Raw genomic sequence first — 17229 nt, forward strand, 5'->3', positions numbered from 1 at the left:
GGATTGACCACCAGAGGAGACAGGTAGCTCTGTAAGTAGCACCAAACACCACACCCCCCTGTCACTTATTAACCCCATATAGACTCCCTGATCACCCCCCTGTAAGGCTCCATTCAGACGTCCGTATGTGTTTTGCGGATCCACGGATCTGCAAAACACTGACACCGGCAATGTGCTTTCCGCATTTTGCCAGAACTATATAGAAAATGCCTTTTCTTGTCCGCAAAATCTGGCTTGGTCCTTAGGGTGAAAACTGGCTTGTCTTGAAGGGGTTAACGGATTAATAATAATAATAATCATCATCATTAAAGACAAAGCTAGAAGAGACTCATAGGGCTGATGAATGTGAGCCCCTGTGTGCTTATAGCATGAGGTGTGGTAAGTGTACGGCGCTCCGGTATGATAGGACTGATAAAATGGCTGTGTGCTGAGTATTGTGTAATAATAGGACGGAGAGAACCGCACAGCCCTGCAGAGACACGGAACCAACGGCGTCTGCGCACACTAGAGCGGAAGTTCATCGCGAAGGACAAGGTTGCTCAGGGGGACTGGTTTACCTGTTGTACCAGCGTGCAGGTGGGTGACAGCAGCTGCTGCTTAGAGCCGGGGACTGGAAGAGCCAGTGTTTGTCAGCAGTGCAGTCAGTGGGTGTAAGAGGCGCAGCTGTCTAGACGGAGCTTAGTGACTGGGCTTGTAATGGAGGCCCGTGTGTGGTCAGGAGGCCGCGCTCCCTATACGGGGAGAAAGTTACAACTATACGGTCCATACATTGTCTCCGCTGCAGTACATTGACAGGACTGAGGCTGCCTGCTATCTATCTATATATCTATCGCTATCTAATACCGTGTCCACCACTAGCTATCTATCTAATACTTACTATGTCTATTACTAGCTAGCTAATACCGTGTCCACCGCTAGCTAGCTAATACCGTGTCCACCACTAGCTAGCTAATACCGTGTCCACCGCTAGCTAGCTAATACCGTGTCCACCGCTAGCTAGCTAATACCGTGTCCACCGCTAGCTAGCTAATACCGTGTCCACCGCTAGCTAGCTAATACCGTGTCCACCGCTAGCTAGCTAATACCGTGTCCACCGCTAGCTAGCTAATACCGTGTCCACCGCTAGCTAGCTAATACCGTGTCCACCGCTAGCTAGCTAATACCGTGTCCACCGCTAGCTAGCTAATACCGTGTCCACCGCTAGCTAGCTAATACCGTGTCCACCGCTAGCTAGCTAATACCGTGTCCACCGCTAGCTAGCTAATACCGTGTCCACCGCTAGCTAGCTAATACCGTGTCCACCGCTAGCTAGCTAATACCGTGTCCACCGCTAGCTAGCGAATACCGTGTCCACCGCTAGCTAGCTAATACCGTGTCCACCGCTAGCTAGCTAATACCGTGTCCACCGCTAGCTAGCTAATACCGTGTCCACCGCTAGCTAGCTAATACCATCTCTATCATATCCAGACCTCCCAAGTGTGTCCCTCTTGGCTTTTTAAATGTCGCTCTTTTTGATCTGAGGTATAGGTTTGCATTATTACATTCACCATAAAGTGTTTTTCTGGTTCCTCTCTGTATAATTTGAGCCCATTTTGTATATTTTTCCATTATTTGAAGCAGTTTGGATTTTAGAAATTTATATATTTAGATTATTTTTGTGCCATTTCATAAGAGAAAACTATTAAAGTTTATAGATCTATGTTTAGGAAAATGGATCCTTCACCTAATGAACCATACATATCCCTCTTTAATGGTCCAAAAAGTTGGGAGGTATGGATTTCTCTCTCTATATCTATATCTATCTATATATATAGTGACGTCCTTCTGTGCATCCCTCAGTGGTCACTGCACACTAGGACACATTTATTTAAGCGACTAGCAGAAGAAATAGGCGCAGATTTCCCGTCTTCCGGGGACAACAAGGAACATTTTCAGAATAATGACTGAATAGCAAAGCAGTAATATTAAATGGTAGCATTACATTTCAGAGACATCCTGGGCCAAGCCCACTGTCTGCCATTGCTCCCCACCCTCCCTTAGGGTGCTGGCACACAGTGCTGTTCTGACATGTATTCAGGGCGCCGTTTTTTATTGTAGCTAGCTGAAATTACTTAAAGGAAACCTGTCATCAACTTTATGCTGATCTCACTGAGGGCAGCATAAAATAGTGACAGAAATGCTGATTTCAGTGGGGTAACTCATGAGCTAAAAGTAAGTGGTTGCCGAGAACCAGCATCATAATCATTGCAGCCCAGGCCTGGAAAAGAGTCAAATCTACCTGAGAAGAGTCATGGTTATTACTAATCTCCTGCTCTCTCACCCGTCTGCTGATGATTGGCAGGTCTCTCCTAGAGAGAAAACTAGGGAGAAGCCTGTCAGCCATCAGCAGGTGGCAGGAGAGCAGGACTTCATGAATAACCAGGACTTTTCTCAGGTGGCCAGGACTCTTTTCCAGGTCCAGGCCGCAATGATTGTGATGTTGGTTCTCGGCAACCACTTGCTTATAAATTATAAATGACAGACCGCTGAAATCAACTCGCCTGTCTGTACTTTATGCTGCTGTTAGTATGGGCAGCATGAAGTTGATGACAGGTTCCCTTTAAATCATTCCCACTACACAGAACACCAGGGTTAACGAGGCTGCTAAACTGGTTAAATTGAAAACTGCTTGCTGAATGCATGTCAGAACTGCACTGTGTGCCAGCACCCTAATGGGGTCCTCCCTGAATAGCACACATATGCTTTGATACGGGACAACCCCTTTAATAGAATTGTAGGGTTTATTTGAAGGGATTTTCTCCGGTGAGCGCTGCAGCCTACCAAGCTTAGGCGAGGTTTACATCACTGAATAGTTTTCCGTTCTTCTGATCTTTTTAGAAGAGCAGAAAAAATTGATCCTTTATTGGCGGCTTCCGTTGTGGTCATTTGTCAGAAATCTCCTCTACAGATTGGATACTGATGACCTATACTGGGGATAAGCCATTAATATCTTTTCCTGGATAACCCATTTAAGTCTCCTTGTATAGTTGGTTTGTGGCCAGCATAATAGATGACTGTGATAATGGTTTGTAGATGTAAAGCCCTGCTGACCATAGTCTTGTATGATTCACTTTAGGTTGCGTTTCTTCTGCGTTCTTCTATATTACGATGGCAGAAAGTGAAGAACAGAGTCCAGAACTCCCTTCTCTTCCACAAGAGGACACTGCTCAGGGTCAGAAGGTGACACTGCACGCTCCGCAGCCTCGCTTGTGCAGGTTCTACTCCCAGGGACGTTACTGCCAGTTTGGACAGAGATGCAGATTTCGGCATCAACGTGTAGATCACAAACTCCCTGAGAAAAAGAATAAGCTGCTCGTACCAAATAATACTGTGGAGCAGAATCCAGTTGCAGAACAACTGGCTCCACATGGCAAAGATGAGCTGAACCGTGTCCCACCAAAGGCCCACCCTGAACCGCTCCACAAGCAGCACCGAAACAGAAAGCTCTGCTGGTACTTTGCTTCAGGATACTGCTCCATGGATCAGAACTGCAGGTTTAGGCATCCTCAGAAGCTTCCAGCTGTACATGATGATGTCTCTGGAAATAAAAAAACACCTTGTAGAACGAAGGTGGAGCGACCATCGATTATTCCAAAAGAGATAAAGTTTGCAGATCTAACTGTAGAGTTGGCCGCTAAACTTAGAGAGACAGAAATTTCTCAACTTTTGAAGCGATTTCCGACGGACAAACTGATCGTCCAAGAGAGAGAGGATGGAAAAGTTACATATTATAGGGTAACTGTGGAGCCTACGGATCCGGACTGGGTGAGCTACTACATCTGATCCATGATGGTCTTGTTTTTTATTAATAAATACCTAATTTCTAAGGCTTCATGCACACAACTGTGTTTTTCATACGTGTGCTATCCATATTTTTTCGGATAGTACTCTCACTCAATCATTTCTATATGGGCCATGCACACATCTCTATTTTTGGTGGACCTGGGTTGTTGTTCTGCAAATTATAGAAAATATCCTATTCTTGTCCATATTGTGCTGAAGAATAGCCCCTTCTAATGGTGGGAGTGAGAAAAATGCTGAAAGGGCACTTATTTTGCGGATTTGTTTTTTTACAGACCTTGTGTGCATAAGGCTACTTTCACACTGGCGTTTCTGGTTCCGCTTGTGAGATCCGTTCAGGGCTCTCGCAAGCGGCCCAAAACGGACCAGTTCAGCCCCAATGCATTCTGAATGGATAAGGATCCGTTCAGAATGCATCAGTTTGGCTGCGTTTGGTCTCCATTGCGTTTTTTAGGCGGTCACTAAAACGCAGCTAGCAGCATTTTGGTGCCCACCTAACTATGCGGAGCCAAACAGATCTGTCCTGACTTACAATTTAAGTCAATGGGGACGGATCCGTTTTTCACTGACACAATATGGTGCAATTGAAAACGGATCCGTCCCCCATTGACTTTCAATGTAAGTCAAGACGGATCCGTTTTGACTTAGACTTTTTTTATTTTTATGAACGGATACAAGCATTTGCATTATCGCTAGTTCGCTAAAGGGTGTGTTCCCATGGGACATATTGTGGTGCAAAAAATTGGTAATGGATCTGTGGCAAAATCTACATGCAAATTTTGATGCAGATTTGGCTTCAGTTTAGCTGTGGATTTCTGCATTGCAAAGGTTTAAAGGGAACCTGTCATCAACTGTATGCTGATCTCACTGAGGGCAGGATAAAATAGTGACAGAAATGCTGATTTCAGCGGTGTGTCACTCATGAGCTAATGGTAAGTGGTTGCTGAGAACCAGCATCATAATCATTGCAGCCCAGACCTTGAGAAGAGTCAGATCTACCTGAGAAGAGTCATGGTTATTACTAATCTCCTGCTCTCTCACCCGTCTGCTGATGATTGGCAGTTCTATCCTAGAGAGAAAGGGAGAGAACTAGGTAGAAGCCTGTCAGTCATCAGCGGGTGGGCAGGAGAGGAATTCATGGATAACCAGGACTCTTCTCAGGTGGCCGGGACTCTTTTCCAGGCCCAGTCTGCAATGATTGTGATGTTGGTTCTCGGCAACCACTTACTTTTAACTTTTAAACGACAACTCACCTGTCTCTACTTTATTCTGCCGTTAGTATGGGCAGCATAAAGTTGATGACAGGTTCCCTTTAAATCCGTAGTGGAAATCCCCAGCATAAGGCCTCATGCACATGACCGTCTCCATTTTTGCGGTCCGCTCTATATTACAAATGCCTGTTTTTGTCCACAAAATGGACAAGAATAGGACATCTTTCATTTTTTGTTGGGATGCGGACAGCACACTGTGTGCTGTCTGCATCTTTTGTGGCCCCATTGAAATGAATGTAAGAGGCACAGGAACAAAAACATGTTTAAAGGGCATCTGTCAGCAGATTTATTCCTATGAAACTGGCTGACCTGTTACCTGTGCACTTGGCATCTGTGGTAGCCCCATGTCATATGTGCCCACATTGCTGTGATGTTTTAATATATGCAAATAAGCCTCTAGGCTCTGCTCTCTTTGCAACTGCTGCACCCTCTGCACTTTAACAGAGCCAGGCAGCGAAAAAGTGATTACACCTGGCACCATCAAAGTGCAGAGGGCGCGGCAGTTGTAGACTTAGCAGTGCGGGCACATATGAACATTCAACAAACACAGATGTCTTCAGCTGCCAAGTGCACATGTAACGGGTCAGCCAGTGTCATAGGAACAAACCTGCTGACAGATGTCCTTTAAAGGCAAAACAAAATCAAAGTCCTTCTTAGCAAACTCCAAAAGAAGTAAGTTGATAACAGACCCCAATTCAGGTGTAAGGCAGTTTTATAGCAACTGCCTCAACTAGGGATGAGCAAATCAACGTCTGATCGTACATCCGAAGTCGATTCTCTAAAAACCTTTTTGTAATACTGTATGGAGTTCCCGCTCCGTATAGTATTGGGGTCCATTCACACGTCTGCATGAATGGATCCGCATCCGTTCCGCAATTTTGCAGAACAGGTGGGGACCCATTCATTTTTAATGGGGCCGGAAAGATGTGGACAGCAATAGCGGACAAGAATAGGCATTTTCTAATATAGTGGAATCCGCAAAACACTTACAGACGTGTGAATGGACCCTTAGAATGTATTGGCTCCGATGAGCTAGCGTTATTACTCGAAGTCTCGTGGAACTTTTTGTAATAACTTTGGGAATTAATGAACTCTGGTTCGGTTCCTAGTGGTACCTAGTGTACCATCCGAAGTCGATTCGCTCTTCCCTAGCCTCAACTGGGAAGCCATACACCCTTCATTAGATGCAGTAACAGGTAGGGTTATAACTCATGGTCCATGGTAGCGGAATCCATAACGGAATTCTTAGATAACCCGAACCTTGTACGCCGAACTTCAAAACAGAAGTTCACTCAACACTAGTAACAGGTATTGATAAATTCAGTGTTCTGCATGAACGCCTTTGCTTTTAAAGAAAGTGTCCATTCACACATCCAGAAAAAGGGTCCATTCCATTCCGCAAAACACGGACACCTTCAATGTGTGATCCGCAATTTGCGGACCGCACATCAGACACTATAATAGAAAATGCCTTTTCTGGTCCGCAATTGCCGATAAGAATAGGACATATTTTCTATTTTTTTCAGGAACGGAATTGCGGATCCCAAAAAATCAAATCCAGAAAATGCGGATGCGGATCCGTTCCAGCCCCATTGAAAGTGAATGGGTCCGCAAATTGCGGAATGAATGTGGACCCAAATTCGGGACGTGTAAATGATGGACCCTAACTTTCATATTTTCCCCCCAAAAAAAATTTGAGCATATGTTACTGTTGCAGCAGCATTATGCATAAAGCAATCTTTAGTTTCTTAACACACCTGAGTTTTCCCCTTAGTTACAACTGTTTTGAATCGTTCATCATAAGGATCTTCAAGATGGCTCCTCTGCCAGTTCTCTGAGGCCAAAACTGCATTCCCTCACGTCACATACAAACTTGCTGTAGCCAGCAGCTCCCTGCCAGCCAATCAGATTAGATTACTGAGAGACACGCCTCTTCACTCTGAAGCCTAATGCAGGCATGCAGTGTGAAGGACCGCCCCTCTGTCTTCCTAGCTGGAGATAGATGAGCCATAGCAGCGGTCTTTTAAGGGACCAGTGGAAAGGGACAGGGTACATTAATGAAAGCTGTTACAGTCCTGATTGAAAAATGGCAAAAAATCATATTAATCATTGCTGGATCTTAACAAGGTTCCAAGTAGAGCTTCAACATGCAACAAGAAGAAATGGGAGTGAGACAAAACATTTTTTGAGCATTCAATTTAATGAAAACAACGAATAAACTGAAACAGGCTGTTTTTCAGCTGATCAAAAGTTTAGGACCACATGCCTTTAAAAGGGCCAAATCTGTGCAAAGATGTGGATTCATTGTCATTTTCTGTCAGGTAGTCACACGTTGTGATGGCAAAGGCAAAAAACTCTCCCTTTTTGAACGTGGTCGGGTTGTTGAACTGCGTAAGCAGGGTCTCTCACAGCGCGCCATCACTGCTGAGGTGGGACGCAGTAAGACAGTCATTTGGAATTTCTTAAATGATCCTGAGGGTTATGGAACAAAAAAGTGGAAGACCCCAAAAAATTTCATCAGCACTGAGCCGGAGAATCCAATTGGCTGTCCGTCAAGACACTGGACTATCCTCGACCCAAATTAAGGCCCTTACTGGTGCTGACTGCAGCCCCATAACCATCAGACCGTATCTGAGACTGAAGGGCTTCAAAAACAAAAAACGTCTTCAAAGACCTCGTCTCCTTGAACGCCACAGAACTGCTTGTTTGGACTTTGCAAGAGAGCACCAAACATGGGACATTCAAAGGTGGAAGAAAGTTTTATTCTCTGATGAGAAAAAATTTAACCTTGATGGTCCTGATGGTTTCCAACGTTACTGGCATGACAAGCAGATCCCACCTGAGATGTTTTCTACGCGCCACAGTGGAAGGGGCACCATAATGGTCTGGGGTGCTTTTTCTTTCAGTGGAACAATGGAGCTTCAGGAAGTGCAGGGGCGTCAAACGGCCGCTGGCTATGTCCAGATGTTGCAGAGAGCATTCCTCATGACTGAGGGCCCTCGTCTGTGTGGTAACGACTGGGTTTTTTAACAGGACAATGCTACAGTACACAATGCCCGCAGGACAAGGGACTTCTTCCAGGAGAATAACATCACTCTTTTGGCCCATCCTGTGTGTTCCCCTGATCTAAATTCAATTGAGAACCTTTGGGGATGGATGGCAAGGGAAGTTAACAAAAATGGACAACAGTTCCAGACAGTAGATGGCCTTCATGCGGCCGTCTTCACCACTTGGAGAAATGTTCCCACTCACCTCATGGAAACGCTTGCATCAAGCATGCCGAAACAAATTTCAAGTGATAAACAATAACGGCGGAGCTACTTATTACTGAGTTCATGTTTGGAAGTTGGATTTCTGTTTTGGGGGGGTTTAGTTTTTTCTTTGGAGGTGTGGTCCTAAACTTTTGATCAGCTGAAAAACAGCCTGTTTCAGTTTATTCGTTGTTTTCATTAAATTGAATGCTCAAAAAATGTTTTGTCTCACTCCCATTTCTTCCTGTTGCATGTTGAAGCTCTACTTGGAACCTTGTTAAGATCCAGCCATGCTAAATATGATTTTTTTTGCCATTTTTCAAGTGGTCTTAAACTTTTGATCAGGACTGTATTATAAGGTAATTGCATATCTTTTGGCAATCATTGACAGACTAACTTGGGTATACATGCCTAGTACTAATAAACTAGCAAATAAAATAAATATGACATTTACACTTTAATGTAATTACTCAAAAAGGCTGACATCCTTGCACTGATAAATGTCTCCAATGCGCCATTAAGCAGATTTTCATTCTGAGATCTGCTGTGCAAGAGTGCACATAGTGAAGGATCCCCCCATTACATCAATGTAAAACCTACACTGTTTCATATACTTGACTGGCGATTAGAATAAATCAATTTAGTGAAAATCATGAGGAGATTCATAGGGAAGTTATTTATCCTCAAGACAACCACACAATACTGTGGTGCCTGCTCGGGGAATATATTAATATTAAGAACTGCTCATGTGCTGCTGTACTTTATATAGGCTTCTTGGTAATCCGATTGTATTTTTTAACATTTGATATACATTTTGCAGTGGGGTGTGACCTAATAGGCACGGCAGGTTCCCTGATGTCACATCATCATATCACATGTAAATCAATGACTTCCATCAAAAAATTTAGATGGGTTAAAGACATTTACTGTATTTTTCAACTTCTTTTTGCTGCCTTAGGCTACTTTTACACTAGTGTTTTTGCTGGATCTGGCAGGATTCAGCAAAAACGCTTCCTTTACTGATAATACAACCATCTGCATCCATTCTGAACGGATCTGGTTGTATTATCTTTAAAATAGCAAAGACGGATCCACCATGAACTTCATTGAAAGTCAATGGGGAACGGATGCGTTTTCTATTGTCCGTGCATTGTGGGTCATGTCAGATCCGTTTTGCTCCGCATCCCATGATGGAAAGAAAACCGCAGCCTGGAGCATTCCATTCTGTTCAGTTACGTTTTGTCCCCATTGACAAGACGGATGCGTTTTTGTTTTTTTTCCCGGTATTGAGACCCTATGACGGATCTCTATCAGACACACATGACTATAAGATGCACCTATGTTTTAGAAGAGGAAAACAAGACGAGAGCATTTTCATCAGATCTCAGATCGAACCCCCAATCCTCATCAGATCAGTCAAAAGATTTAATAAAATAACTTGCTTCTCCTGCTCCTGATGGTGCTGCTACTTAGATCTAGTGAGCTGTTCCTACAGTGCTGCACACATCAGGTCATAGTTTGCGCACATGCACCCTACATACGGAGGCTGTATGCAGTAAGGGCACAGCGCAGCACTGGCAGAAGACCAGGGAGTGGTGGGTAATGCCAACACCAGGAACACTATATTCACTACTCCCCAGTCCTACTGTGTACTAATGAGTGCTTGCATAATTGAAGCGCTCATTAGTATTCGCTTCATAAGATGCACTGCCCTGTTTCCCCCTCTTTTTTGGATTGAAAATTACGGTAATTTATTTCAGTGTATAGGAGAAGCCATCTGAAGATTGCATATTCAAGTCCCAACGGGACATGTAAAAAAAATAAGGTTTTTAAAAATATGGAAAAATAAAATATTATAATCAATAATAAAGAAAACTATATCCTTTGCACCACCGTTCAAAACGCCTGTACTATTAAAATGTTAACATATTTATCCCATACAGTGAACGGAAAAAAATCGAAATAATCGATTCAGCATTTTATTTTATTTTTGTCACTTCACCCCCCCCCCCCCATTCCAATATGGTATGAATAAAATCTCATATCGCTCTGCAAAAAATGAGCATTTATAAAACTCTGTAGAAATAACTATTAAAAGGTTATCAGGGTCAGAATATGGGGATGCAAATAAAAAAATAAAAATTTAGAAATTGAAAAAATATTAAGCATTAAAACATAAGAAAAGCTATAAATGTGGTATTGCTCTAATCGTAGTAACTCAGAAAATGAAGGTAAAAGGTCAGTTTTTTCGGATAGGGAACTCCATAAAAACTAGGCATGTGATGGAATTGCGTTTTTTTTTTTTTTTTAACCCAGCTTCCCACTACATCATATTCAATATTAACTGGTGCCTTTTAGAAAGTGCAACTTATCTCACAAATAATAACCCCTTTCCCCTGATTTTATAATATAAAAAACACACATTAGGTATCGCAGCGTCCGTAACGACCGGCTCTGTAAATATATTGCATGATCTACCCTGTCCGATAGACACCATAAAAAATTAAAACTGTGTCAAAAAAAGCAATTTTTGTCACCTTACATCATAAAAAGTGCAACACCAAGCGATCAAAAAGGTGTATGCCCCCCAAAATAGTACCAATCTAACCATCACCTCATCCCACAAAAATGAGCCCCTACATAGGACAATCGCCCAAAAAATAAAGACTATGGCTCTTAACTATGGAGACACTAAAACATTTTTTATTTCATTTTTTTATGCTTTTACTGTGTTTAAATGTAATAAAATAAATAAAATATACATATTAGGTATCGCCGCGTCCGTAACAACCTGCTCTATAAAAATACCACATGACCTAACCCCTCAGGTGAACAAAAACAAACGGTGTCCAAAAACCCTTTTTTTTTTTTTTTTTTTTTTTTTTTTTTTTTTTTTTTTTTTTGGTCGCCTTACATCACAAAAAGTGTAATAGCAAACGATCAAAAAATCATGTGCACCCCAAAATTGTACCAATCAAACCGTCATTTCATCCCGCAAAAATGATACCCTATCTAAGAGAATCGCCCACAAAATAAAAAAAACTATGGCGCTCAGACTATGGTGACACTAAAACTAAATTTTTTTTTTTGTTTCAAAAATATTACTTTAAAAATAAAAGTATACATATTAGGTATCGCCGCATCCAAATAAAAATATCACATGATTTAACCCCTCAGGTGAACACCGTAAAAAAAAATAAAGGCCATTTTGTCACCTTACATCACAAGTGTAATAGCAAGTCATGTGCACCCCAAAATTGTACCAATCAAACAGTCATCTCATACAAAAAAAAAATTTAGCCCCTACATAAGACAGTCACCCCCCCCCCCCCCAAAAAAAATATAGCTTTCAGAATAGGGAGACACAAAAAAAATCTATTTTTAAAAAAAATGCTTTATGTAAAACTTTTTTATTTATTTTTTTCAACTTACCTTGCCTCACAAAAAGTGTAATATAGAGCAACCAAAAATCATCTGTACCCTAAAATAGTACCAACAAAACAGCCAGCTTAGGCTACTTTCACACTAGCGTTCGGGTGTCCGCTTGTGAGCTCCGTTTGAAGGCTCTCACAAGCGGACCCAAACGCATCCGTACTGCCCTAATGCATTCTGAGTGGATGCAGATCCGCTCAGAATGCATCAGTCTGGCAGCGTTCAGCCAGATTTTCACGCAGCCCCATTCACTTCTATGGGGACAGCGTTGCATGAAAAAGGCAGAATACAGAACATGCTGCAATTTTTTTATTTTTTATTTTTATTTTTTTTCACGCAACGCACAAGTGATGCGTGTAAACCAACGCTCATGTTCATTGAAATTAATGGGTCCGTATTCAGTGTGGGTGTAATGCGTTAGCATCACGCATTACACCCGCGCGGAATACTCGCTTGTGTGAAAGGGGCCTTACTGAGATGGTCACATGCCCTCCGTTTAGATCTTCAATGGCCACCAGCCCTATCCTCTGTTTAAAAGCTGTGCCAGTTACAGGGAAATGGCTGCAGCAGAAAGGGCACACCGCTTGGGCTGTGATGGGTAGACAGAGCTGCAGCAGAAAGGGCACACCGCTTGGGCTGTGATGGGTAGACAGAGCTGCAGCAGAAAGGACACACCGCTTGGGCTGTGATGGGTAGACAGAGCTGCAGCAGAAAGGACACACCGCTTGGGCTGTGATGGGTAGACAGAGCTGCAGCAGAAAGGACACACCGCTTGGGCTGTGATGGGTAGACAGAGCTGCAGCAGAAAGGACACACCGCTTGGGCTGTGATGGGTAGACAGAGCTGCAGCAGAAAGGACACACCGCTTGGGCTGTGATGGGTAGACAGAGCTGCAGCAGAAAGGACACCCCCCTAGGAAAGTGGACACACCCCTGAGCTGCCAGCCTAAAATAAATCTAGCAGAACAATAGGAGCAATGAATGGGGAGATCTTTGGACCCATGTGGTATACAGGGCTGGTTCTAGCTTTGTTATATTGTCATGTACTATATGTATATTTTTTTTTTTTTTTATTTTATTTTTTTTTTTTAATCAATCATGGCATACCCCTTTAATGTACTAGCTTCCCTCATCTGTATCCTTGAGTTTGTCTGGTTGGAGTTTTTCTTCTCTGTTGAAAACCCAGTCCTCACCCAAACATCATGGCTACTTCTGTCACCTGGATCCTTCATCCCCTCACTAATCACTGGGATCATAAACTAATGCATTTATTTATTTCTTCCGCAGCCATTTGACCTAAAGGAAATTGAGATTTTGCTGGAGTTCCCAGAAGACTACCCCTTGCAGGTATTGAACAGAGGACTTTCTGCAGATTGAGCTTTAATGCTGAACCTGTGACCCTTTCCTTGTTACAGACCTTAAGCTTTACCGCTGTGGGTGGGAGATGTATTTTGTTTTGTAAGGGGTTAAGCTCTGTACATTTTATTTTTTGGGGAAGGGGGAACCATGAATTCTCCTATCTTGGGAAGGCATCATGATTGTCCGTGTTGCTCTTTCATCTTCGTCAAGCAGAGAACTGGGATCATATTAACAACTTTGTTCAGTGCGATTAATTCCACTTCCCTCCCCTCCGTGCGTTCTTACAAGAGTACGTCCAGGAGATTAAAGCTTCCCCAACATGTCTCCCAGAGAGGATTTAGTAAGATCTCTGTTAGCTTTCAGATGGCGTTTGATGCATTTTCGTCATCTCTGCAGCCCTCTTTGTTGAATTATAAAAACACATTGATTGACACCAAATGGCTGTATTTGATATCCCATTCTCATTTCCCCCTGTCTTCTAAAACCTACACTCTCTGTTCTGTCCCACTCAATATTGGTAAGCAATCGGAAATGTTCACGATTTGTCATAGTTAGTTATAGTCCTTTATGCACTTATGGGGAGAGGTATCAAACTGGTGTAAAGTAGAACGGGCTTAGTTGCCCATAGCACCCAACTACATTTAAAGGGCACATGCAAGCAGAGGTTTTGTATAGGATTGCTGGTAAAGGAACACCAATCACAGAAAATTAACAAGTCCAAGGTCTCCCTCCCTTTATCTCTCCAGTTACGTTCCTTTGATCCTATTAGCCCATTTTACACCTAAAACAGAAATTTATAAACTAATCTTCTGTGTTCCAGGAAGTCAGCCATGTTCCCATCCTCCTCCTCACTGTCCTGTGTCTGGCTGTAAGATAGCTGACTGGAGGAGGAGCTTTACCATCTCTGCCCTGTCTGCAGTAGGACAACAAGATAGCTGGTCCCTGCCCCTTTGTTTGGCTACTTTACATTTAGTGTTTTTTGCGGATCCGTCATGGATCTGCAAAACAGCTTCCGTTACACTAAAACAACCGCCTGCCTCTGTCATGAACGGATCCGGTTGTATTATGTCTTGCGTAGCCATGACGGATCCGTCTTGAACACCATTGAAAGTCAATGGGGGACGGATCCGTTTTCTATTGTCAGAGAAAACTGATCTGTGCCCATTGACTTACATTGTGTGTCAGGATGGATCCGTTTGTCTCCGCTTTGTCAGGCGAACAGCAAAACGCTGCAGGCAGGGTTTTGGTGTCCGCCTCCAGAGCAGAATGGTGACTGATTGGAGGCAAACTGATGCATTCTGAGCGGATCCTTTTCCATTCAGATTGCATTAGGGCAAAACGGATCCATTTTGGACCGCTTGTGAGAGCCCTGAACGGATCTCCCAAACGGAAAGCAAAAAAAGCGAATGTGAAAGTAGCCTTTAAAGGGGTTATCCGGGTTCAGAGCTGAACCCGGACATCCCTCCATTTTCACCCCAGCAGCCCCCCTGACAGGAGCATCGGAGCAGTTCATGCTCCGATGCTCTCCTTTGCCCTGCGCTAAAATGCACAGGGCAAAGGCATTTTTTGGAGATCTGGTGACGTACCGGGCTCTCCATGGGTCTGACAGGAACCCCGGTGACGTCACCGGCACTGAAGGGCGGGATTTAGCTCTGCCCTAGCCAGTAAAATGGCTAGGGCAGAGCTAAAGCCCGCCCCTCAGAGCCGGTGACGTCACCGAACACACTGCCGGGCGGAAGTTACTGCCCGGCAGTGTGTTATTGAAAACAAAAGAGCCTGTGCCCTGCGCGATTTAGCGCAGGGCACGGGAGCGCATCGGAGCATGAGATGCTCCGATGCTAGGCTCAGGGATGCTGCCGGGGTGAAAATAAGGGTATGTCCGGGTTCAGCTCTGAACCTGGACAACCCCTTTAAGCGCAAGCTGAAGATAGATCGGCATGAAATTAACCCCTGTGTTCTCAGCATGATTTCTGCAAGACATTTTGTATCAGAGAATGTTGTGAACTGACAAGCAATGTAGGCAATTATATTTATTGTTTTTTATTAGGTTTATTGTTCCTTCAGCCAGTTCATTAGTGGACCATTTGCCCACCTTCATGATCAGACACCCTTTTTGTGCTCTATTTTAGTACATGCAATTTTTTTCATCCTGTTAATTAAATAATTTTTGTGCCTTTTTGTAGATGCATGAAGCTTTATTTTTAGGCCTTTGTTATTAGAGTATTTGATTTATATTTTTTAAACCTAGGAATGAGGTTCTTCCTCCTTTCTTCTTGCAGGTAACTCAAAAACACGTATTTAAAGGGGCTCTGCACTTTCATTTAACTGATAATCTATCCTCTGGATAGATCATCAGCTTCTTATCGGCGGGGGTCCGACACCCGGGACCCCTGCCGATCAGCTGTTTGAGAAGGCAGTGGCACTCCAGCAGCGGATATCCAGAGGATAGATAATCAGTTAAATGAAAGTGCAGAATCTCTTTAAGCCACATTCTTATCAGTAAGTTAAGAATTTAGCTATGAATGTTTATAAGGTCGAAGATAAAGAGCCATCAGCTGAGCTGCCTGATGGAACACAGTTAAAACACAGAGTATGCTACTAGAAAATCTCCATTCTGTAAAAAGAAAGGGGTTCAAAACTGTTAATGAAGACCAATTAAAAATGTTTGTTTTTTTTTAGCTCAAAATAAATACAATGCAATAATAAAAAAAAAATTCCCCCAAAGGTGTCCATAGCCTTGAAAGGTTTCATTTGGTATATCTAATATCTTAAAGGAGGTTTTCCGAGACTAACATATTGATGAGCTATTCATAGGATAGGTTATCAATAGGAGATTGGTGGGGGTCTGACACCTGTCACCCCCACCAATCAGCTGTTGGCTTCAGGAAGTAGACAGTATATGGAGGCAGAACACCGCAGTATAGTGGCTGTTCTAGGGTACTGCAGCACAGCTTCCATTCACTTGAATAGGAGCTTAAGCTGCTGTACCCAAGGCTGCGCTGCACTGCACTCTGTATGGAGCCATGGTGTTCTGTGCACTCTTTACTTCTGGAACCAGCAGCTGCTACTAACTGCTGATTGGTGGGGGTGCCGGGTTTTATACACTCAGGATCTCATGTTGATGACCTATCCTATGGATAGATGATCAATATATTGGTCCCAGAAAAAAACTTTTTGAAGGGGTATTTTTATACACCTAAAGACAGACAGCTATGTTGGAAAAATGATTATCATTGTGGTTATTACAACATTGCTCCTATAGGTTATCCCATGGATGTGTCCCATTCAGTTAGAGCATTACACAGGACTGATCCATGGGTTCTACCATTCTGTGCAGTTAGGGTACTTTCACACTTGCGTTGTTGGATTCCGGCTGGCAGTTCCGTCGCCGGCAATCTGTATGCAAACGGACAGCATTTGTAGACTGATCCGGATGTGGATCCGTCTCACAAATGCATTGCAATACCTGATCCGTCTCTCCGGTTGTTATCCGGAAAAAACGGATCCGGTATTTATCTTTTTCACATTTCTAAAGGTCTGCACATGCGCAGACCACAAAACTATTTCAATGTAAAATAATGCCGGTATTGAGCCCCTAGGACAGAACTCAATACCGGAAAAGTTTAATGCAAGTGTGAAAGTGCCCTTAGAGCATTACGCAGGACCGATCCATGGGTTCTACCATTCTGTGCAGTTAGGGGCTACAGAACTCTTGTAAATATGTTATAATACAAAACTGGAAGAAAAAAAAAGAACTTGAATTCAGCTTTAATCTTTTTATGGGAAAGCTTTAATACTGAAAATATTTCAAGCTTTTTACTCCTCCAGTAAAAGGTACTATTTTTTTTTTTATTTGTTTATTCAGGTTTTCACAATTCAGATTCCCGAAGATCAAGATTTACCCTCTGTTATGGGCAGGTAAAGCTACACTTATTCAATAACGGGACATAACTTTAAGTGTATTTAATAGGAATGTACTTGAATGAAAATAGATGACACATTGGTACTCAAGACATATATAAGCAGGTCACAGTGTAAAAGGGAAGAAGCAAACACGTAGAGTTCTGCATGCAGTAG

At 43.0% G+C, this 17229-nt stretch overlaps 1 protein-coding gene across 2 annotated transcripts in view; it reads left to right on the top strand.

The window, feature by feature from the left end:
* The first annotated feature begins 448 nt into the window (after positions 1-448).
* The window catches only part of LOC122927744, a 37267-nt gene continuing 20486 nt past the window's right edge, over positions 449-17229 (top strand). For both annotated transcript variants that reach the window (XM_044279881.1, XM_044279882.1), the window contains exons 1-4: positions 449-576; positions 3116-3804; positions 13081-13140; positions 17018-17070. In XM_044279881.1, the coding sequence (XP_044135816.1) occupies positions 3148-3804; positions 13081-13140; positions 17018-17070 (770 nt within the window). In that variant the 5' untranslated portion in view covers positions 449-576; positions 3116-3147. The remainder of the gene's footprint in view (positions 577-3115; positions 3805-13080; positions 13141-17017; positions 17071-17229) is intronic.

The sequence above is a fragment of the Bufo gargarizans genome, chromosome 2, assembly GCF_014858855.1.
Source record: "Bufo gargarizans isolate SCDJY-AF-19 chromosome 2, ASM1485885v1, whole genome shotgun sequence".
Taxonomy (NCBI): Eukaryota; Metazoa; Chordata; class Amphibia; order Anura; family Bufonidae; genus Bufo; species Bufo gargarizans.